The sequence below is a fragment of the Pogoniulus pusillus genome, chromosome 6 (assembly GCF_015220805.1).
Source record: "Pogoniulus pusillus isolate bPogPus1 chromosome 6, bPogPus1.pri, whole genome shotgun sequence".
Taxonomy (NCBI): domain Eukaryota; kingdom Metazoa; phylum Chordata; class Aves; order Piciformes; family Lybiidae; genus Pogoniulus; species Pogoniulus pusillus.
This window is the reverse complement of record NC_087269.1, coordinates 7,271,022-7,293,697: the sequence shown is the minus strand read 5'-3', so window position 1 is coordinate 7,293,697 and position 22,676 is coordinate 7,271,022. Positions and strand designations below refer to the sequence as shown.

The window sequence follows — 22,676 nt, the reverse complement described above, 5'->3', positions numbered from 1 at the left end:
CTGCCAAAGCAGGATCCCCTAGGGTAGTGCACACAGGAATGCATCCAGGTGGGTTTGGAAGGTCTCCAGAGAAGGAGACTCCACAATCTCTCTGAGCAGCCTGTTCCTGTGCTCTGTCACCCTTGCTGTAAAGTTTCTCCTCGTGTTGAGGTGAAACCTTCTCTGTTCATATCTGTAGCTGTTGCTTCTTGTCTTATTGCTCCTGACCCCTGAAAAGAGATTGGCCCCATCCACTTGACACCCACCCCTCAGATGTTGGTACATGTTAATCAGATCTTGTCTCAGACTTTTCCAGACTAAATAGCCCCAGAGCTCTCAGTCACTCTTTGTAGGGGAGGTGCTCAAATACCCCAGTCATCCTCGTATCGCTCAGCTGGACTCTCTCCAGAAGGTCCCTGTCTCTCTTAAACTGTGAATCCCAAAATTTGACACAGTATTCCAAGTGTGCTCTCACTAGGGCAAATTATAGCGGGGGCAGAACCTCCCTTAAACCTCCTGGATCTCAACTGGCTTTGGATGCCTGAGGGGAGAATCTGACCTTCCAAAACAAATCGTCACCTGTACTGAAGAAAACTCAAGGGTGTCTAAACCAAAGCCCTACTGGATGCCAAAATTTGAAAAGGCTAGGAGAAATAAGTGTTATTATGACTGCATATATGATGCCTACTACTTATTAGATCACAGTTTCATAATTCATAGCTAACAAATACTGAGACATTTAAAAACCACTGCCTGTGTGCCATTCACTGGGTAAATATTCACAGTACTCTCTGCCTTACTCTGCTCTTGTGAGACCCCACCTGGAGTACTGTGTACAGTTCTGGAGACCCCGGAGGAGTGATGGGTTTAAACTGGCAGAGGGGAGATTTAAACTAGATGTTAGGAAGTTCTTTCCAGTGAGGGTGGTGAGACACTGGCGCAGATTGCCCAGGGAGATGGTGGCTGCTCCCTCCCTGGAGGTGTTCAAGGTCAGTTTGGATGAGGCCTTGAGCGACCTGTTCTAGTGGGAGGTGTCCCTGCCTGTGGTGGGGGCTTGGAACTGGATGATCTTTGAGGTCCCTTCTAACCTAAACCATTCTGTGATTCTATATGTTGTATAATGCCAGGACAGTTTAAGATTCAAAGTGAAAGGCATTTAAATAAAGATGCAGATAAACTTCTGGAACATCTATATAATTCCTCAGCAACTTGCTTAATTAAGGAACAGGCAGAATTTGAGTCTCAGTAGTAATTGGCTATTCAGTAAAGGTAGACTTGCTCTCTTCACTCATCTGCAAATTATTCAGCCCTCATTAAGTTATTGCTGAGGCAGCAGTAGTGCCTGAAAAGTGTCCTGACTGAAGGACCACATTTGCTGTAGATTTCAAAGCAACCTAGTCTCACTTCATTTCCAGGTAAGCAGTGGATTCAACATGAAGTACCAACTCTCTTGTTAAGGTCACACAACTTTCTGACATGGCTTCATAATTACTACTTAAAATTAAGAGGTTTAGAATAAGAGAACAACCTACTTTCCAATAGCTCTTTTGACGTTTTGAAACTTGTATTGATCAATGTTTAGTAATTTCTATAATGGCTGAGGGCTTGCCTTGTGTTCAGCTCGATAGGGTTGGGGGGGTGAGTGCAGAACCATGTGCTGGTGGTCTGCGTCCTGTGATTGCCACTTTGCCCTTCTGTCAGCTGAAAATGAAACCCTCTCCAGCAATTTGTCTCCAAATTTAATAAGTCCTAAATCCTTTCTAACTTAATAGAAAGCTTGAATCCTCACTTAAAAAAGGGCTTTTGGCAACTTGTGGTTGTTATAAAAGATTGTTCTATAAAAGCAGATAAGGTGTGACCAGCTGCATTACAAGCAGAAGTGTATGGCTTGTAGGAGACTGCATGGTCTAGCCTTGAGCTCTGTGGTAAAGGGTTGGACTTGATGATCTGTGAGGTCTCTTCCAATCCTATTAATACTGTGATGCTGAACACTGGCCCAGAAAGAAATAGATGGGAGGACAAACATATTCTGGGGGGGGGGTGGTTCTAAATTACAAATAGCCTGGTCTGATAAAGCTGTGCAATAGCTCTCAAGATAGGTTTGATTGTATTCTCCATTGCAACATTGGTAAGGCCTGATGCAAACTTTCCCAAGCTGTATTTGGCCACCTGCTGTGGGTTGAATTGCTTTTGCTCTCTGTGAAAGTTTGCTGTGATAATTTCTGGGTGTTTTCGTGTTTTCCTCTGTTTGTTAGTTTCTTTGTTTGGTGGTTTGGATTTTTTTTAACTGATAACTTGCCTGGAATGTTACTGACTAAGCTTGATTATTGCTGATGTTGTTTTAAAATTTGTTGGCTGCACTATAAGGAAGCCTATAGCCAGGTGGGATTGGTCTCTTCTCCCAGGCAACCAGGGACAGAGCAAGAGGACAGAGCCTCAAATTGCACCAGGCTGGGTGTTAGTGTGATGGTAGGCTTGATGGGGCAAACATGGGCTTATCCATGCCCAAACATGTTTGCCTGCCCCCCCTTCTTCTGTGCTGGGAAAGCAACCTCGGGAGGGGAGGGCAAAAGCCCTGGCTTGGCCTAGTATGGTGAAGCCTGGCAAAGTGCCATTCTGATTGGCTAATTCATGTCCAATGCCCACTAGTTGTGGGCTGCATATTGATAAAAGGGGTGAGCAGGCAGCACGAGGCTGCTGCCACCTCATTTTGCATCCTGAATTTGCCTGGAGAGCTTACCAGGACCAGGCTCCAAATGCCTGCACACAGTCACCTTGCGTAGCGCCCAGTGTGATACTGTGCTGACATCCTGCCTGCCCCTGAAACTCTTCCTGCTAAGACTACAAGTCCTGGAGATACACAGATTGTCCAGAGGAGCCGGGGACAAGGTCAGGGATTGTCTGCCTCCTTTCAGCAGAAGCCTGGGAGAAATCATAGAAACATAGAAACATTTAGGTCAGAAAAGACCCTTAAGATCATTGAGTCCAACCATTAACCTATAGCTACCAGCTGCACCACTAAATCACATCCCTAAGTATCACATTTGCAGGCCTTTTAAATACATCCACCACTTCCATGGGAAGCCTGTTCCAGTGCTTCATAACTCTTTCACTGGACATTTTTCCTAGCATGCAAACTAAACCTCCCCTGACAGAACTTGAGGCTGTTTCACAGTATCACAGTATCATCAGGGTTGGAAGAGACCTCACAGATCATTAAGTCCAACCTTTTACCACAGAGCTCAAGGCTAGACCATGGCACCAAGTGCCACGTCCAACCTTGCCTTGAACTGCCCCAGGGACGGCGACTCCACCACCTCCCCGGGCAGCCCATTCCGGTGTCCAATGACTCTCTCAGTGAAGAACTTTCTCCTCACCTCCAGCTTAAATCTCCCCTGGCGCAGCCTGAGGCTGTGTCCTCTTGTTCTGGCGCTGGCCACCTGAGAGAAGAGAGCAACCTCCTCCTGGCCACAACCACCCCTCAGGTAGTTGTAGACAGCAATAAGGTCACCCCTGAGTTTCCTTTCATATCACTTGTTACTTAGGAGAAGAGATCAATGCCCACGTTGCTACAACCTCCTGTCAGGTAGTTGTAGAGACCAGCAAGGTCTCCCCCACATCCTCTTTTTCTCCACACTAAACAACCCCAGTTCCCTCAGTCACTCCTCCTATGCCTTTTCCCTTCACCGCCTTCATTTCTCAGCAGCCAATCGGACAGAGTTCCAACGTGCTTTGGGTACTGTCTGATTTATCATATTGTCAGTAAATACTTAAAAGCCTCTTCCAGTATAACATTTGAGTTCTCCACTTGAAGAAATAAGTGCTCTAGTTTTGCTTGTGCCCTGCGTGTATACACTTCCAACCTCTGTGTTTTTTGAACCTGTGAATAAGTTTCTGGAGAGTTCTAATAAACAATTTTCATAGTTATTAGCAATCATTGCCTGGATAGCAAAATTAACACAAATTATTCATTTTGCATAATCCTTCACAGTTAGGAAGATGCTCTTCACAGCAAGAGTGATTGGCATTGGAATGGACTGCCCCAGGAGGTGGTGGAGTCACTGTCCCTGGAAGTGTTTCAAAGGAGGCTGGATGAAGCACTTAATGCCATAGTTTAGTTGATTAGAAGGTGGTAGGTGATAGGTTGGACTTGATCTTGAAGATCTTTTCCAACCTGCTTAATTCTGTGATTCTGTGATAATAATAGGCCTTGGAAGCTGATTTTTGAGCAGTAAAAATGATGAGTGATAGCATTCCAGAAAAAAAATGGTCACAATTTGAACAGCCAGAATATGAGCAGTGATAGTCTATCATCATATTTTAACAAATTCTCATGCATACATGTTGAATAAAAACAGAAAAATAGGAGATTGATGTTCATAATAGTTCTTACAAGCCATTTTCCTCCCTGTCCTTTGCTCTTCCCAGATAAAGGAAAACTTTTTAAGGCATAGTTCAATGAGCTTCATCATTTTGCATAAAACTCTGTAATGGAATTGAAGTAATTACTAAATCCTTTTTTTGAAGCAAAGGATATCAGCTTTGCTGAAACTAAACAGATTGTCTAGGAGGCAAGAGCTAGAAGGGGTCTTTCTGAACTTAAATAGTGGAAGTCTCCAGATGATAACCTTGTTGCCTCCGTCAAAGTGCAGGGTATGATAACTCTGTATTTGACACTGGTAAGAGCCACATTGTTTTGGAGTTCTCATTCATTTCTGTCCCCAGTGGACTGGTTGACTCCATCAAGGTAGGGCTACACTCAGGAAAATTGTGACATCAGATAACAGTGAGCTTCAAGAGCTGAGATGGGCACAGTCAAGTCACTTAAAAGTTTCACTGCATTTGCACTTGTTGCCTGGCTTTCCAGTAATAAGCTAAGCAGCAGGACAGCTCTGTTGTGGTGAGACAAAGGTGTTCTGAGCTAGGTCATGTCATTTGTTACTGATGAGTTCTTGCATGGGTACATGTTCATGCCTTTACTCATTCACATGTGTATTGGAACTGTTCCTCTTTACTCAAATATTGAGAAGGAACTGATTTTGCCTGAGTCAAAGGGTCCTGTTCAACTCTGAGCAACTTATTAAGTACTAAATACAGTGAGGACAAGATAGGTTTCTCAGTTGTGATTTTGGAACATCTTGAAAGTATATGTTCATCAAGGTTTGAGAAAGAAAGAAGGAACAAATCTTCAGAACAGTCTGAGAAGTAACTTTCTTTCAGGAAAGGATTCTAAGAAGTAACTTTTCTTGAGCAAAGATCATATGACCTTCCAATAAACCAGCTGTTATTCTTGAGAAGAAGAACTTCAGATGTTTTTAGGGCTGATTTCATGTCAGCAAGTGTTTTTTTTCTGAAGGGTTTGTTTGTACTATGTCTTTCACCCCCCTGGTTTGATAATATTTTTTGAGAGGCCTGGAAACTAGAATCATCAGTGAGTTTTGGGTACAGGGAGCAGGCAGGCTGGCTCCTTTGCTGTCTGATCCTCTTCAGAAGCATCTTTGGCAAGATACTAAAGGTAAAAGAATCACTTTCCTATATTCATTTTGCATTAAATGAAACCACCATGGAGTTCAAGTGAGGATGTTCAATTCCCATTATTTCTTAAGCCTGGAGAAGAAACTGGTTTGGCATTCTCATGCAGCACCTTTTGAAGGCCCTCAGTTGCTTCAAGTACTTTGAGACTCCCAGCTATTATGACTGAACCTTTCATCAGTTTGAGAGATAATGGCTGGATTTGTGTTTTTATTGTGAAGAAATTAGATTGATAGTTACAGCATACTGGTGATTGCAGGTGTTACATGTGGAACATCCTGAATTCTCTCTTCACTGTTTTTTTCCTGCTCACTTATGTGCACTTCAGCAGAGCCACTTTTGCTGATAAGCTTTGGTGATAGCAGCATGCAAGTTCTGCTGTCACCAAGGGTCTTCAGCTGTACTCCACCATATTGTGAAATTAATGCCACAAAATTGAATATGTGATCTAAGCATTTCCTTGGAATGATTTGGTGGCCTACTTCTCAGCTATTTACCATATTTTAACCAGACATTTCAAACTGTTTTGAGTTGTCTGCTTTTGGCTTCCTAACAATATGCCCAGAGCAGTGTCAGTGAGCCTGCAAGATGATAGCTTTGATGGTGTGTATTTGTTAACATACAAGTCAGCATCCAGGATTGTGTTTTGATGTCTTACACTAGCCAAGAGCCAGATAGTACATATGGAATTTGAGATATCTGACACATGACTCTATTTTGTCCAGATATTACAGCTGTAAGGAATGATGATGACTGTGGTGTATATTGCTCTTGTAAGAAGGCCTTTACTCTTGGAGTGCTTCTGTCTCCCAAGGCTGCTCTGGCTTTTGTGATCCTCCCTGGGGCTTTGTCATCATTAAAATGATTCTGAGACACTTTCCCACTCAAACAGAAGAACTTCTCTCCAAGTCTCTTCTGCTGTACCATCAGCTTACATTATTGGCTTGACACGCTTTTCACCATAGGTGCAGTAGGATCTGTGTTTTCTGTATACCAATGCCGAATTATGTGGCAGTGCAATAGAAACAGTCAGTAATACGTTGAAGGTTCTCTTGGCTGGAATTCCTCAGCCCCAAAGCAGGCATTTAGGATTTTTTTTAGGTCTGTGTTTGTCAGCAATTCATCTTGCCTAAGCCCCTGACTTTTTTATATGTCTGATATGCATGCTTAGCTTTCTACAGAGAGGTGTGTCTAGAGACATGCATAAATATCTCATGTTTTCTAATGCCTATGGATCACTACATATGCACCAATTTAGACAACTATATCACAAGTGGAGCATCAACATGTATTATCTACCATTTTCTAGAAGCCCAAGTTCTGTTTTACTGCTTGTGTCTTGTTCTTGTGTCCAGAATATGGGAGATCCCACAGATGCCTGTAAAACTGATCAACGAAGTAAGATGCAAGAGTGGGTGGTGGCATTTTTGTCAGGTGTTCTTTTGGCTGTTGAGGAGTCTTGCAGAGTGCATGAGTGCTCCTGGAATAGGATGTTTCTAAGTCATTTTCTGCTTTATTAAAGTTTGTTCTCACATCTGTAAAAGTCTGTTAGTTGCTGTAGCAATTTTTGTTTGATCATGCTCCCAACTTGTAAGAAAGATAAAGAAGAGAGCATAGGGAGTACATTTTATGGAGGTCAGCAGCACTGATTATCTACCTACTGATTTTTTTTTTTTTAAACAGTAATTACCATTGCTATTCTTGAAGCAAAATTAACATCCTTTCTTAGTGCAGTTTGCTCTAACAAGGCAAGGGTAGAAAGAAATGCTCTGAAAGATTTTTTTCAGCCATGGATTAAACCTGAGTGGCTGAAGAAAGATATGAGATCAAAGATGAAAGAGCTGACTGAGAGATGATGACTGTGACAGTTCACTGGTGAAATAGCACATTGATCCTGAACTGTGGCAGGTTTCCTTTAGGTATATTATAATGTTTTGCTTGCCTTGACCTGTAAATTAAATCAGCTGAGAACCTAATCACAATCAGATCAACATCTCTGCTTTGGAACTGTCCTTTGCCTGCTGCAGATGGCTGTGCTTTTGGGCACCATGGTATTCACCTACCATCCCACACCTGTCACAGCCTAGAGTCTCTCTGTCTCTGTTCCTTATGTTTCAACTGTGGTTAATGAAAACTGCCTGCACAGAGATTAACTGAGGAAATGTGTTTGGTTTTGGTATCTTCAGATTTTCACATTAACAGAATCAAGGAATGTAGGTAGAAATATCCCAGAAGAGGCAAAGGACTTTATTTCTCAAAATCTGCATTTTCTCTTGGCAATTGTATAAAGATGAAATGATAAAAATGAACAGAATTTGTGATGTAATTTTACCAGCATATCCTAAAGATTTTAACAGCATTAATGCATTTTTGTATTTTCTGGACTTGTTTTTGTTGTTGTTTTGATTTTGGTGGGTTTTTTTTTAGCTGATAAATCAGTAGTAAAAGAGTATTCAATGGATACTTGAAGTTACAGATGTGTCACTTTCACCTCTCTCTCTGAATTGCCTAAAGGTATTGGTTGGTATCAGCGGTACAAACTTCAGAGGATGGAATATTCATCCTGCTTTTTCATTAATTCTGATTTATGTGAATTGCTGTGAGTGAAGTGCATTTTATTCTCCACACTGGCCTACCAGTTAGTAATCAGTATATTAACCACTGGGGAAAAGAAACCCACCAACCAACCATTTAATTATGACTGTTTGGTCTAGTTTCTGTCTCTGTGTCAAAGAACAGTAATCAGAACTGACTTTCTGCAGAACAAACAGATTTTTATGATATGATTCTATGATTTTTCAGTAGAAAACATATAGTGGATAGGGTTTTTATCTTGTCTTTTTCTTTTATGGAGGAGCAGGGTTCAGCAAGGTAGACTAATTAAGATAAAAACCACACGAACAATGACTGATGAGGTGAAAAGAGTGAGAAAATAGGGTTAGTTCTCTCAAGATGTGAGCTATTCTTTGCAATGTTTTAAGAAAAGAATATCCCAAACAAAGACAGCATTTTAACTAATTATCTTGCCTTTTGTTTGTTTGTTTGTTTGTTGTGTCTTTTTTTCCTCCATTCTGATTCATAGAAAATTTCCCCTTGGGTAGGTTTACGCAAGATCAACATCTCCTACTGGGGGTGGGATGACATGTCTCCTTTCACAAACACAACTCTGCAGTGGCTGCCTGGAGAACCAAACGACTCTGGCTTCTGTGCCTATCTAGAAAGAGCAGAGGTGGCCGGCCTGAAAGCGAATCCCTGCACTGCAATGGCAGATGGGCTTGTGTGTGAGAAACCTGTTGGTAAGCAGTCCTTTAAACTCCATTACTGTCACTGTCATGGTTAGCAAGCTGTCTGTGATGGTTTGGGTGTTACTTATCTTTTGCTCAAAGATCTCCAGAAAGTTCCTACTCTTGTTCATAGTTAAAAATTAGGCCATAGAGTATCAGCTTCAAACTATCACAAATCAAAATGATAAATATTTTTGGGTGTTTTGGGGGAGTTATTTGTTTTATTTGTTTGTTTGTTTGTTTAATTACTTTATTTATTACAGTCAGTCCCAACCAGAATGCCAGACCCTGCAAAAAGCCATGTTCCCTGCGAACAACATGTGCCAACTGCACAAGTAATGGTATGGAATGCATGTGGTGCAGCAGTACGAAACGATGTGTGGACTCCAATGCCTATATAATCTCCTTCCCATACGGACAGTGTCTAGAATGGCAGACAGCCACATGCTCCCGTGAGTATCATTATGATTATTCACCCTATTAAATCTGCTTGTTGTGGTTTTTTTTTATCCACTCAAAAAGGCATCTGTATGGATAGAATTCAACACATTCATTAAAGATAAAAATAATTTCAAAACAATGATCTTCTATAGTTAGTAATTTGAGCAGTCAGTACTGTGCTTGCATTTTCTAGACACAGATAAAATAATTTGTGATTCTGTTACGGTGAAACAGTCAGTAAAGAGTAAAAAGTGTTTGTTGTCTTGAGATAAAATAAAAAAATACCGTGATTGTTTGCATGATTAGTGTTAGAGTGTTGAGCACAGGCCATGAGTTTGAAAAGAACACTGTTAAAACAGAGGTCATCAAGGTACTAAAAAAAGGAAGTGAGCTGAATTCAGAGGTTTTTGAGGTTCTGATTTATTTTGTCCATTTTGTTATCGTGTGAGATAAAAAATATAATCGTGATAGTTTCATTCTTGAGAGTATTGTAACACAGATGCAAAACAAGTGGCCTTAGTCTTACTTAGATTCTTCCCACTTGAAAATACTGACTGTTAACCCTTGCAGATTTTTTTATCTTCTTTGTGGAAGCTGAAGGAATTCTGTTAGGCCATCAGACAGGTAAAGGAAGTGCAGACCTTAAGGTCAGCACCATGCAGTTCCAGTGTGTATCGGTGCCATAATTTATGTAGATGCTGGATCAAACTGCCTGATTCCTTAGATTCTTTTCTCAGCCATAGTTTATTTAGAATAATTCCTCAGTCACTATCCTACAGAAGGCTGATTCTTAGTATTTTTACTGGCCCTCAAGATTTGATGAAAATATCTTTTACCTGTAAAAGACTCCAGTCCAGTAGGACCCAAATGGGACTTCTGAAGTGTACTGTTGAACTCTCATTATTGCTTTTATCCGTGAGAGTATTTTTCTCTAGTTACTTCTACCTTCCTTTCTCTCTCCATAAAAGTTTGGTATTGGCACCTCTGGAACATTTTATTTCTGGATGTGTTCTAACATGATTGATGATGTTGACCACAAGAAGCAGCTTATTGTAGGGGCATAATAAGATCATGATTCCATGGATACAAACATAAAGAATACAGAAGGTGGCTACAGTTTGGGAAAATACTGAGGAAAGGGAGATCTTTCCATATCTGTAACAGGAGTCATGGATATATTCTAATTTTAGGAGAGAAGAAAAGCTCTGTGTATTAGACCACTACATATATCTGAGTTAAAGAAAAAGTGATAAGAATTTCTTTATTTACAATAAAATTGGCCAAGAGTCTGTATTCTTCTTAACTGATATTTCTTCTTTGTCATTAGTAATCACAGCAGAAAAAGAACCAGTGCAATGTTGACATGTTCTAGTAAAGTTCTGTGCTTGGCCAGTGAGTTTCATACATGAATCCAGGTTTTTAATGTCCAGGTTTAGTGTGAACAAGTAAGGTTTATATGTTCCTTGGGACTGTATGTCCTCTAAAGCCAGCTGGCAGCCCCTATTTGGTCTAAGAATGAAGGAAAAATAGGAACACTTAATCTCTCCTCCTGTGTATTTGACATAACAATACTATAATCATGTAAAGATTTCCTTCTTGTCACAGTTCACTGAAATTTTTTTTCAGTCCTATAAGAAATCAACTTTACACCTTATAAAATATTGCTAATGACTTGTGGCAGAAGGTAGATAGATGGAAAATTTGGAGGTAAAATAGGCAGAATGCCACAGAAATGATGCTTAGCTTTTAAAAACAGCATGTATCAAAGCTTTTAAAAAGAGTGTGTATCCCATCAGCCTAAACTGTGAATTCTGCTCTACTTTGTGTAGTTCTTCACCACAAAGATTCAATTTGCTTGGGGAACACGTGAAATTGCTTTTAATTTAATTGTCAGGTCTGTAAAAGTTTGTGTTAAGAAAGGCAAAGGGGATTTGCTGTGAGCTAGTTCATCATTGTACAGAAGCAGTTTTGTATGGAGCTGTATTTTCTATTCGACAAATTTAAACAAGATTCTGTGTCTATAACCAGGGAATTTTTTTTTCAGAGTTCCAAAAGCTTTAGATATATTACATTTAAACATGAAAATCAATATCCAAATGAAACGTGGTTCAGGAATTGCTTTGGTCTAAATGACTTGAAAATTTTGTTATTTAGATGCATTGTAATTGCTGCTGGGATAATGAAGTGGATTCCTTTAACAAGGAGTAGTGTTTCTATTTAATTGAGAAATGGAATATAAAAAATATAAAAAAGAATATAAAAAATACCTTTAAAAATGAATTGTTTTTTTGCTTTAAGAAAGTAGAATCATAGAATCAACCAGGTTGGAAGAGACCTCCAAGATCATCCAGTCCAACCTAGCACCCAGCCCTATTCAATCAACCAGACCATGGCACTAAGTGTCTCGTTCTGGCTTTTCTTGAACACCTCCAGGGACAGCAACTCCACCACCTCCCTGGGCAGCCCATTCCAATGCCAATCACTCTCTCTGTCAAGAACTTGTTCCTAACATCCAGCCTATACCTCCCCCAGCACAACTTGAGACTGTGTCCCCTTGTTCTATTGCTGGTTTCATGGCAGAGGAGACCAACCCCCACCTGTCTACAGCCTCCCTTCAGGTAGTTGTAGACAGCAATGAGGTCACCCCTGAGTATCCTCTTCTCCAGGCTAAACACCCCCAGCTCCCTCAGCCTCTCCTCATAGGGTTTGTGTTCCAGGCCCCTCACCAGCTTTGTTACCCTTCTCTGGACACATTCCAGCACCTCAACATCTCTTTTGAATTGAGGAGCCCAGAACTGGACACATCAGTCAAGGTGTGGCCTGGCCAGTGCTGAGTACAGGGGAAGAATAATCTCCCTTGTCCTATTGGCCACACTGTTCCTGATACAGGCCAGGATGCCATTGGCTCTCTTGGCCACCTGGCACACTGCTGGCTCATTTTCAGCTACTATCTACCAGTACTCCCAGGTCCCTTTCCTCCTGGCTGCTTTCCAGCCACTCTGTCCCCAGCCTGTAAATATATTCTGATTTACATCTTTCTGAGGTTTTGGATGTTTTCCTTTGAATAAAAAAACCCAGCCCTCCAAACTTCACATGTATGATTTATAAGAAAAAATAAAGCAACAGAGAATTTCACATCTATTTTCACAACTTGGAAGTAAAATGGAAAAAGGCTGTTTTATTGGTGACATTTTGTCATTTTAATACCTGCTTGCCAAAAAATTGCTTTCCACTCATCTCTGCATCTTCCACCCATGATGGCTTTTGATTGAGTAGCTGACAGTTGAACAATCTTGGGCCACCTCTTGAATTTCAAAGAATGTTTCCGCTCAGAAATATCCCCTGCTTCCACAAACAATAACTTCTCTGTTAAGTCTTTTCAGTTTGTCAACTTGAATGCCACTACAGAGAATATCTAAGAATTTTCACTTTTGGTTCTGTTCTATCTGCCATGAAGATAGTGCAACTGATACTTCAGAAGTGTTTTCTTCTAGCTTTATAAATAGCAGCAAGAGAAGAGTTTGGATCATTTACTGTGCATCTCTGAAAGGGCAGACCAGCCAGTATAGCACGAAATCATAGGATCATAGAATAGTCCAGGCCTGAAGGGACCTCTAGAGGTCATCCAGTCCAGCCCCTTGCTGTCAGCAGGGGCATCCCCACTAGCCCAGGTCACCCAGGGCCCTGTCAAGCCTCACCGTGAACATCTCCAGGCATGGGGCTTCAACCACCTCCCTGGGCAACCTCTTCCAGTGCTCCACCACCTTCATAGTCAACAACTTGTTCCTAACACCCAATCTAAATCTGCTCTTCTCAAGCTTAAACCCATTGCCCCTTGTCCTGTCACCACAGGCCTTTGTAAACAGCTTCTCTCCATTCTTCCTGTAGGCCCCCTTCAGGTGCTGGAAGGCTGCTATTAGGTCCCCCAGATCCTCTTCTCCAAACTGAGCACCCCCAGCTCCCTCAGCCTGCTCTCAGAGTAGAGGTGCTCCAGCCCCCTGATCATTTTCATGGCCCTCCTCTGTACCTGCTCCATCAGGTCCATGTCCTTCCTATAATAATGAGGGCTCCAGAACTGGATGCAGTATTCCAGGTATGGTCTTGCCAGAGCAAAGTGGCAGAATCACCTCTCTGGCTCTGCTGGCCACACTTCCTTTGATGCAGCCCAGGATATGATTTGCCTTCTGGGCTGCAAGCTCACACTGTCTGCTCATGTCCAAGCATGGTGGGCTTTATTTTTCTGCTGCTCTTATAATGTATTAACCATCCCCAAATATTCAGCTTCAGATCTTTTGAGAGTTTGTTTACCACTAGTTTTTCACGTGATTGTTGCTGATTTCCAAGAATAGTGGAGAGTGGGTTGCAGGCTCACCCCTCTGCCTTTTCCATATTAGGGAAATTTGGAGCAATTCTTCCTATTTGGATTCTTCCAAGTTTAATACTACAGTAGCACAGGCTAGTTTTCTGCACTGCTGTAGTTATTTGAGATCACATTCAGATGCCTAACTGCTGGGTTTTTTTGACCCCAACATCTATCTTTAGACTAATAGAGTATTTTTTTTTCCTCTGACAACATCTATAACTTTTAAACAGTTTTAGTAGTTGCTGAAATCAGAGTATTTTTCTGCCAGTTTGTTTTATCATAAAAAGGACTTTTTCTACTTGGTGTCTCTTTTGCAGCACAGACTCAAGTATTGCCTTTATGCAGTAGAGAGATTCAGGTGGCTGTGAACATTATTTGGATATAGTGTCCTGGCTGCAGCTGAGAGGTTGCAGTCAGGTAGAAGCCATTTGAGAGTCCTCCAGAAAAAAAAACCCCTAAGAAACCACAAACTTTCAAAATTCTTTATTTTAAAAAATAAATCTGTGGTTTGAATTTGAGTTACTACAATTTTATAGATTATTATTATCACTCTTTTTGGATTATTGACCTTGGTTTGAATTCTGAAGTTTTCCTTTTAGAAGATGATATATGTAAGTAAAGTCAGGAGCACAAAAGACTGTATGTGTCAGTCAAATTAGTAGTATATGCATCCCATAATATGTATTAGTAATAAGCTCAGAATGTCTATCTTTAATTTAATGCAGATGTGTAATATTATTCTGGCTCATCTTAGTTTGAAATCTTTATTGTTGCTCTGTCATGTAACAGACACTTGCTGTGTGTTTTGATGACACAAATACAGAATTAACCAGGTTGGAAAAGACCTCCAGGATCATCGAGCCCAACCTATCACCTAACCCTTCTAATTAACTAATCCATGGCCATTTTTTGTTTTGTGAGCATTGAAAAAGTGTAACTTTGGCAGAAAATGGAATGATTCTTACAAATGGTACTGACATTTTTTAATGCACGCAAGGAAACAGAAATGCAAAGTGGTTTCTTCATCAGCTGTTGTGAAATCCTAACATCTTGCTTTAATTTCTTATTTAAGAGATCTCAAAACCCAGACCAAACCCTCAGGATAAAATAGCCTTTTTGTTAATATTGTATTTCATATATTAAAGCTCAAAACTGCTCTGGACTGAGGACTTGTGGACAGTGTTTGGAACAACCTGGGTGTGGATGGTGCAATGATCCCAGTAACACTGGAAGAGGGCAGTGCTTGGAAGGATCATCACGAGGCCCAATGAAGCCTGTTGGCACGCACTCCAGTGAAATGGTGCTCGATGCTGGGCTTTGCCCCAAAGAGAAAAATTATGAGTGGTCTTTTATCCAATGTCCAGGTAAGATTTACTTCCATTCTTACACATAAATTCAGGTGTGATTCTCTGCTTGAGCATGCCAAACTGGCATAACTGTTTTGGAAGATGTAAATAACACTGCTATTTGTTTGCAAGTGTTTTGCCCATCCTGTGCTACGTGTTAAAAATCCACCTATGGCAATTTGCTTCAGCTCTTGCTTTCTTCTGGCTTTTGTATCCACTGAAGAGCAGTGCAGCTGGGGAGAAATTATCAGCAGCTGCTGATGGCAAGGAGCAGGAACTTCCTGCATCCTTGCTGCTCTTGCAAAAATCCAGCTGGTTGTGAGAACTGGGAGGTAGGTGGCTACCAAATATCTGAGCTGTGCCTCCAGTTTACCTTTTAGGTGTTTTGAGCAAATAGAATGCATATACTTTTGTAATCTTCAAGAGAACTTCTGAAGTCTAAGCCATACTGATCTGGGTATAGTATTTTAATGTGCTTCTCCAAGCTTCTTTAGCTTGGAGAAGAGGAGACTTAGGGTTTCAATATTTATAAAGATGTAAAGGGTGAGTGCCAGGAGGCTGGAGCCAGGCTCTGCTCAGTGATGCCCAATGACAGGACAAGGGACAGCGGGTGGAAGCTGAGGCATAGGAAGGTCTATGGAAACACAAGGAGGAATTTTTTTCCCCGTGAGGCTGATAGAACACTGGAACAGACCACCCAGGGAGTCTGTGGAGCCTCCTTCTCTGGAGATTCAAGACTTGCCTAGATGTGCTCCTGTGAGGTCTGGTATAAGTGATCCTGCTCTGGCAGGGGAGGTTGGACTGGATGAGCTTTTGCTGTCTCTTCCGGCCCCTGACATTCTATGATTCTGTACTTTCGGAGTTGACTGGGAATGTAAACAAGGCATTAGGTGTTTTAAGGCTGTGGAAGCCTAAGCTGGTACACCCATATGGAAATACTCAAATCCTGAAAGCAGTGTGTGAAAAAAGCAGCAGTGCAGTCCTGGAAGCACTCTGTGAAAGCAGCACTGCAGTAGTGCAGGCAAATGAAAAGCACACTGGGGAGTGTGACAGACGAGGAGTGATAATTGACAATAAATACTATGGTTTAAAAGACAGCTTGAAAATTCTCTTTTAGAATAAATGATGGAATTGTGCTTAAGTTGTTTTTTTTCCAGCAAGTGTTCCTACTGCTGATAAACTTGGAAGCTGGAGCTTCTCTAGGATCAGACTGTTTAGGAGTTACATGCAGCTATGTTTGGTTTCTTTTTTTCATCTCCTGGGTATTTATGGGTATTTATTTCATCAGTGTGTTTTCTCTGTGTGTATATGTGCATCTGTATGTGTGTTTTTATATATCTATATTTACTTGGATCATTTAAACAGCAGAATCTCTGAAGAAAGTTTAAGTTTTGTTACTTTTTCTTTTTACTCTATAGATGGAGAGTAGGTTTGTTTAAATCTTAGAATACGGAAACTCAGTTGAGCACTTTGTAATGTTTTAAGTTAAAACCAAGTTTTTCCAAACTATCTGCTACAGGCTGGGGACAGAGTGTCTGGAGAGCAACCAGGCAGAAGGGGACCTGGGGCTACTGGTATATAGTAGGCTGAAGATGAGCCAGCAGTGTGCCCAGGTGGCCAAGAGAGCCAATGGCATCCTGGCCTGTATCATGGGCAGTGGTGCCAGCAGGATGAGGGAGGTCATACTTGCCCTGTACTCAGCAGTGGTCAGGTCATACCTTGAGTGCTGTGTCCAGTTCTGGGCTCCTCAATTCAAGAGAGATGTTGAGGTGCTGGAACATGTCCAGGAAGGGTGACAAAGCTGGTAAGGGGCCTGGAACACAAACCCTATGAGGAGAGGCTGAGGGAGCTGGGGGTGTGCAACCTGGAGAAGGAGGAGGCTCAGGGGTGACCTCATTGCTGTCTACAACTACCTGAAAGGAGGTTGTAGCCAGGTGGGGGTTAGTCTCTTCTCCCAGCCAGCCAGCAACAGAATAAGGGAACACAGTATATTGCTTATCCAAAATATTTTAGAAGCTTTCATGATCTTACTTGTCTAATAATCATTCTTCTCGGATAGAATTCTGTACTCAATTGTATGTTCAGTATAAGAATTCGGTGAAGCTGCACTTTGGTTTAAAAACCTCCTTGGCCTATGAGTTTAGGAGACAAATCCTACACAAGTCCTAGAACTAAAATTCAATTCACCTGAAATTTCATTTTGATTGGTGTAGGCTATAGGTTTTGATCCTAGGCTGTTGTTTTCGTTCTCTCAAAACATTATCTGTAATGGATTATACGAACACAGTTTATTATTCTCAGGACAGCAATCATCTGATGCACTTGAAACAAGATAGAATTGGTACTATGTCTGTGTAAGATTGCTGAGCAGTTTGTAATTTGGATGAAAATAAATAGGTTGTAGCATTTCATTTGAAGGTTTTTCTGCCACACTGGTGAATAGTTGGTCAAACCAGCCACGTTCATTCACGTGTGCACTTAGTTTTGTTTGTAGTTCAGATCCATACTCTTTGTAATGCTTATGTGCAGTTGTGTTGATGGTAAATATTTTCACTTCATTCTCATTTTCTGTCTGCTCAGATCTTTAAAGCTAGTGTCCAGCAGATAGCATAAGAGAAATGTTTCTTTTTGTGACTGGCCATCTTGAAATCAATAGTCTTCAAAACAGCTCTCCTGCTGTTTCCTTTGATATGAGAACATGTTCATCTTTTTCATCAGAGTTGTGTTTTAACTAAGCTATCATTGTATGATAAAATGAAAAATATATATTACAAAAAGGAAATAGGGAAGACACCAAGAAAATAGTGTTAGCATTTTCCCTCACGAGTAGAGCAGTCTAGGTAGAGCACAAGCCCAAGCTTGTCTTTAAAGCCTGCATTTCTCCTTTGCAAAACAGTGTGAATTGATTCTAAAGTGTTTGTTTATAGCTAGATGAGGTATTCTCACCCTGGATCCAAATGATAACGCGGATGTCCTTCTCATAGCTTTTCCTAGTATTAAGTAGTTTTTTGAAATGATGATTATCAACAATTGCCAGCATCAGCAGCCATTCCAGCACAGAGGTCAAAAGGAAATTAGACATCAAATTGCTTATCTCCAGGGGAGCCTCATGGAAGATTCAGCTAAATCATATTTCTATGTATTAGAAAACTACTTTGTTGCTGGCGGTGACGTAGGTTAAAAATCACTTAAAGAACAAAAAAAAATACTTAAAAGAATTTAACTCCAGCTCTCATTTTAAATGTTCATGAGCATGTCTAATTTTTCTAATTATATAATACTGAGAGCTTCAGTTTGATTGGACTTGTCTGTATCACAGGAAGGTGTTGAACTGTGCATGTGTTTTGACTTGCCACTTTTCTCCACGAGTTACATATTTTTAGGAAAATAGATACTGTACTGTGAAAGTGGTGTACCATCTCAGTTCTAGATTGTCTTGGATTTTATTGCTTGCATTTGTTTTAGGCTTGGTTTTGACCATCATTAAAAATCTCTTCCATTTTCTGAAGAGCTATGATATATGACCAGGTAATATCATGACTTATGGAAAACTAAAATTCACAGTAAAAAAATTTTGATTATGATAGCTTCCATTACCCCTTGAATAACACAGGAAATAAGAAATGGAAAAGCAAGCATTAGAAGAGGAGATAATCTATTAATCAAAACTTGCTAGTTAGATAAGGTCAGAATGGAATATTTTTCTTATGTGGTCATAGAATGGTCTGGGTAGGAAGGGACCTCCAAAGGTCATCTAGTCCTATCCCCTCTGCAGTCAGCAGGGACATCCTCAACTAGATCATAGAATCATAGAATCAACCAGGTTGGAAGAGACCTCCAAGATCAGGCTGTCCAGAGCCTTGTTGAGTCTTACCTTGATTATCTCCAGGAATGGGACCCCAGCTACTTCCCAGGGCAAGCTGTGAGAGTGTTCCGTTACCTTCATGGTCAAGAACTTGTTCCCAAGATCCAATCTGAATCTGCTTTTCTCCAGTTTGAAGCCATTGTCCCTCATCTTGTCAATGCAGGTCTTTGCAAACAGTCTCTCTTCATCCTTCTTGTAGGCCCCCTTCAGGTACTGGAAGGCTGCTATTAGATGTCCCCAGAGCTGCCTCTTCTCCAGGCTGAACAACCTCTGCTCCCTCAGCCTGTCCTCATAGCAGAGATGCTCCAACCCCCTGATCATTTTCATGGCCTTCCTCTGGACCTGCACCATCAGGTCCATGTCCTTGCTGTATTGAGGGCTCCAGACCTGGACACTACTCCAGGTGAAGTCTCACCAGAGCAAAGTGCAGAATCACCTCTCTGGATCTGCTAGCAGTGCTGCTTTTGATGCAGCCCAGGATGTGATTTGCCTTCTGGCCTGCAAGCTCACACTGTCTGCTCAGGTCCAGCTTCTTGTCTGTGACATAAGTCCTTTTCCATAGGGCTGCTTTCTATCACCTCCTCCCACAGTCTGTATTGATAGCAAGGATTGTTTCAGCCTAGATACAGAACCCTGCACTTGCTCTTGTTGAACTGTGATAATCTGAATTAGGTAATCTTAATAATAGCTCCAAGTGCCGGGTGCTGCACTTTGGCCACAACAACCCCATGCAGAGATACAGGCTGGGGTCGGAGTGGCTGGAGAGCAGCCAGACAGAGAGGGATCTGGGGGTGCTGATTGATACCTGCCTGAACATGAGCCAGCAGTGTGCCCAGGTGGCCAAGAGAGCCAGTGACATCCTGGCCTGGATCAGGAACAGTGTGGCCAGTAGGATGAGGGAGGTTATTCTGCCTCTGTACTCAACACTGGTTAGACCTCACCGTGAGTACTGTGTTCAGTTCTGGGCCCCCCAGTTTAGGAGGGACATTGAGATGCTTGAGCGTGTCCAGAGAAGGGCAACGAGGCTGGGGAGAGGCCTTGAGCACAGCCCTATGAGGAGAGGCTGAGGGAGCTGGGATTTGTTAGCCTGGAGAAGAGGAGGCTCAGGGGTGACCTTATTGCTGTCTACAACTACCTGAGGGGTGGTTGTGGCCAGGAGGAGGTTGCTCTCTTCTCTCAGGTGGCCAGCGCCAGAACAAGAGGACACAGCCTCAGGCTGCGCCAGGGGAAATTTCGGCTGGAGGTGAGGAGAAAGTTCTTCACTGAGAGAGTCATTGGACACTGGAATGGGCTGCCCGGGAGGTGGCCGTCTCTGGAGCTGTTGAAGGCAGGATTGGACGTGGCACTTGGTGCCATGGTCTAGCCTTGAGCTCTGTGGTAAAGGGTTGGACTTGATGATCTGTGAGGTCTCTTCCAACCTTGTCGATACTGTGATACTTTACTGTAATAGAACACTTATTTAACATTCTCTCTACTTTTATTTTTGCTTTATTGGGCTGCATTTGTTTTTTAACATTTGCTTTAGTTTAATGTGTAAGACATATAGACAAAATCCAAATTGGAGTTGCAATTCCTGGTGGGTTTGTGCAGCTTTTCTTCAACTTAGGCAATAAACTGTAAATGGCAAAGTGCCTGGAGGTAGACACCACAAAGTTGTCTAAAAATCAAATATTCTCAGGAAGGGAAAAAACCCTTCTACTTTCTTAAGGTATTTAAATGAGAGAAGTGAGAAAACATAGCTTGAATTTCTAAAGATACTTAGACAAATCTGTGAGCAAGCATCTTTTCCAGTGGTGCAGAAATGTTTGATAATCATTTACAGGATTCTGTAGGCATGGCTACAGAAGAAAGAAATTTTAAACTTGGCAGGTTTAAATCACAGAAACATTCAGGTTAGAAAAGCTTCTCAGGATCACTAAGTCCAACCCATATCCCTGCTCAACAAGGTGCACTCATAAACCATATCTGCAAGCACCACATCCAAATGACATTTAAACACATCTGGGGTTGGTCACTGAACCACCTCCCTGGGCAGCTCATTCCAATGCCTGACTGTTCTTGCTGGGGAAAAATTTTCCTATTGTCCAGTCTAAACCTACCCAGTCACAGCTTGAGGCCATTCCCTCTTGTTCTATTGCTAATTACTTGTGAGAAGAGAGCAGCACCAACCTCTTCACAACATCCCTTCAGGTAGCTGTAGAGAGCAGTGAGGTGTCCCTCAGCCTGCTCTTTTTCAAACCAACCATTCCCAGCACCTTCAGTTGCTCCTCATAAGACTTGTTTTTCAGACCCCTCCCCTGCATCATTGCACATCTCTGCACTCGCTCCAGCACCTCCACATCCCTCTTGTAATGAGGTGGCAAATGGTTTAATGGTTTCTGAGTAAATGTACTATATTATGAAATAGCTCTAAAAGATTTTAAGTCCGTCAGTAAGAAGTGAAGACACAGTCACTGTGACACTGAGATTAAAAATCCAAATTAACAAAGCCCCAAACCTCTTACTGAGAGAGCTGTCCTCTGCTGAGTCTTGAAACAGCCTTCACCAGGAAAGCATCGACAGGTTTGACACAATCTGACACTTGACAAGCTGCTGCAATGGACAGATTGCTAATCTGCTGAGCACTGTGAGCTCTGAGGTCCCACTCTTATAGAGAGGTCGTCCTTCAAAACCTTTTGGTCGTTGGAACAAGTCCTGGCAGCAGGATCAATGCTTTTGGCAGAATTCCTATTGTGATTTTGCTGCAACAGTGATCAGAGCTTTCTGACTTCCTTCGAAATGTGGAGCACTGCACTGGGGGTGTGGTACCAGATCAATGGTTTGCAATACTGTTATTTCACAAAAAGCAATTTTATGCTTTTAAGGTCAGGCATGAAAATATTGCCAATGGTACTTCAGTTTTTATTTACTTTCACTTAAGTCAATTGTAGTTCATAGAATCATCGACTGGTTTAGTTGGAAGGGACATTATAGATCATCCGTCCATAGGCAGGGACACCTCCCACTAGAACAGGTCACTCAAGGCCTCATCCGACCTGGCCTTGAACACCTCCAGGGAGGGAGCAGCCACAACCTCCCTGGGCAATCTATGCTGGTGTTTCACCACCCTGACTGTAAAGAGCTTCTTCCTAACATCTAGTTTAAATCTCTCCTCTCTTCCAGTTTAAACCCATTACTTCTCATCCTGTCATTACAAGACCTTATAAATAGTCCCTCCCCAGCCCTTCTGTAGGCCCCCTTCAGATACTGGAAGGCTACTGAGGTCTCCTCAAAGCCTTCTCTTCTCCAGACTGAAGAGTTCCCTCAGCTAGGGGGACTGGATGCTCCTGATGTCCTTAAATGCTTTAGCATGCTAAAGCTAATGTGGAGATCAGAAATGTTTAAGGATAAGACAGTCTTCAGGATTATTTGGGGTTTTCTTTATTTCATGGGTTGTTGGTTTTTGTTTGTTTGTTTTGGAGTTTTTTTTTGGTAAATTTTCTCTCCCCAGTAAATAAAAGTTTGAGTGTGAGTTTGTCATCTTCCTCATTTCTCCATCACCGTAGCCTTTCACAGAGGATTTCATGTAGGTTTGAAGTGTTCTGTTTGGTTTCAGTTGGTGACAGGTGTCTTGGGTAACTGGGTGTACTGTTATAAAATTTGAGATGTTGAGGTGCTGGAATGTGTCCAGAGAAGGGTTATGAAGCTGGTGAAAGGCCTGGAACACAAACCCTATGAGGAGAGGCTGAGGGAGCTGGGGGTGTTTAGTTTGGAGGAGAGGAGGCTCAGAGGTGACCTCATTGCTGTCTACCACTACCTTAAGGGAGGTTGTAGCCAGGTGGGGTTGGTCTCTTCTGCCATGAAACCAACAATAGAACAAGGAGACA

The 22,676-nt window shown here is 41.8% G+C and overlaps 1 protein-coding gene across 13 annotated transcripts in view; it reads left to right on the top strand.

The window, feature by feature from the left end:
• ATRNL1 (attractin like 1) overlaps positions 1–22,676 on the top strand; it is a 624,604-nt gene that overhangs the window by 133,228 nt on the left and 468,700 nt on the right. For all 13 annotated transcript variants that reach the window (XR_010302493.1, XR_010302494.1, XM_064144312.1 and 10 more), the window contains exons 16-18: positions 8,594–8,807; positions 9,059–9,247; positions 14,745–14,963. Coding sequence is in view for 11 of the 13 variants with exons in the window: in XM_064144312.1 (XP_064000382.1) it covers positions 8,594–8,807; positions 9,059–9,247; positions 14,745–14,963 (622 nt within the window). In the remaining 2 variants the exon portion in view is untranslated. The remainder of the gene's footprint in view (positions 1–8,593; positions 8,808–9,058; positions 9,248–14,744; positions 14,964–22,676) is intronic.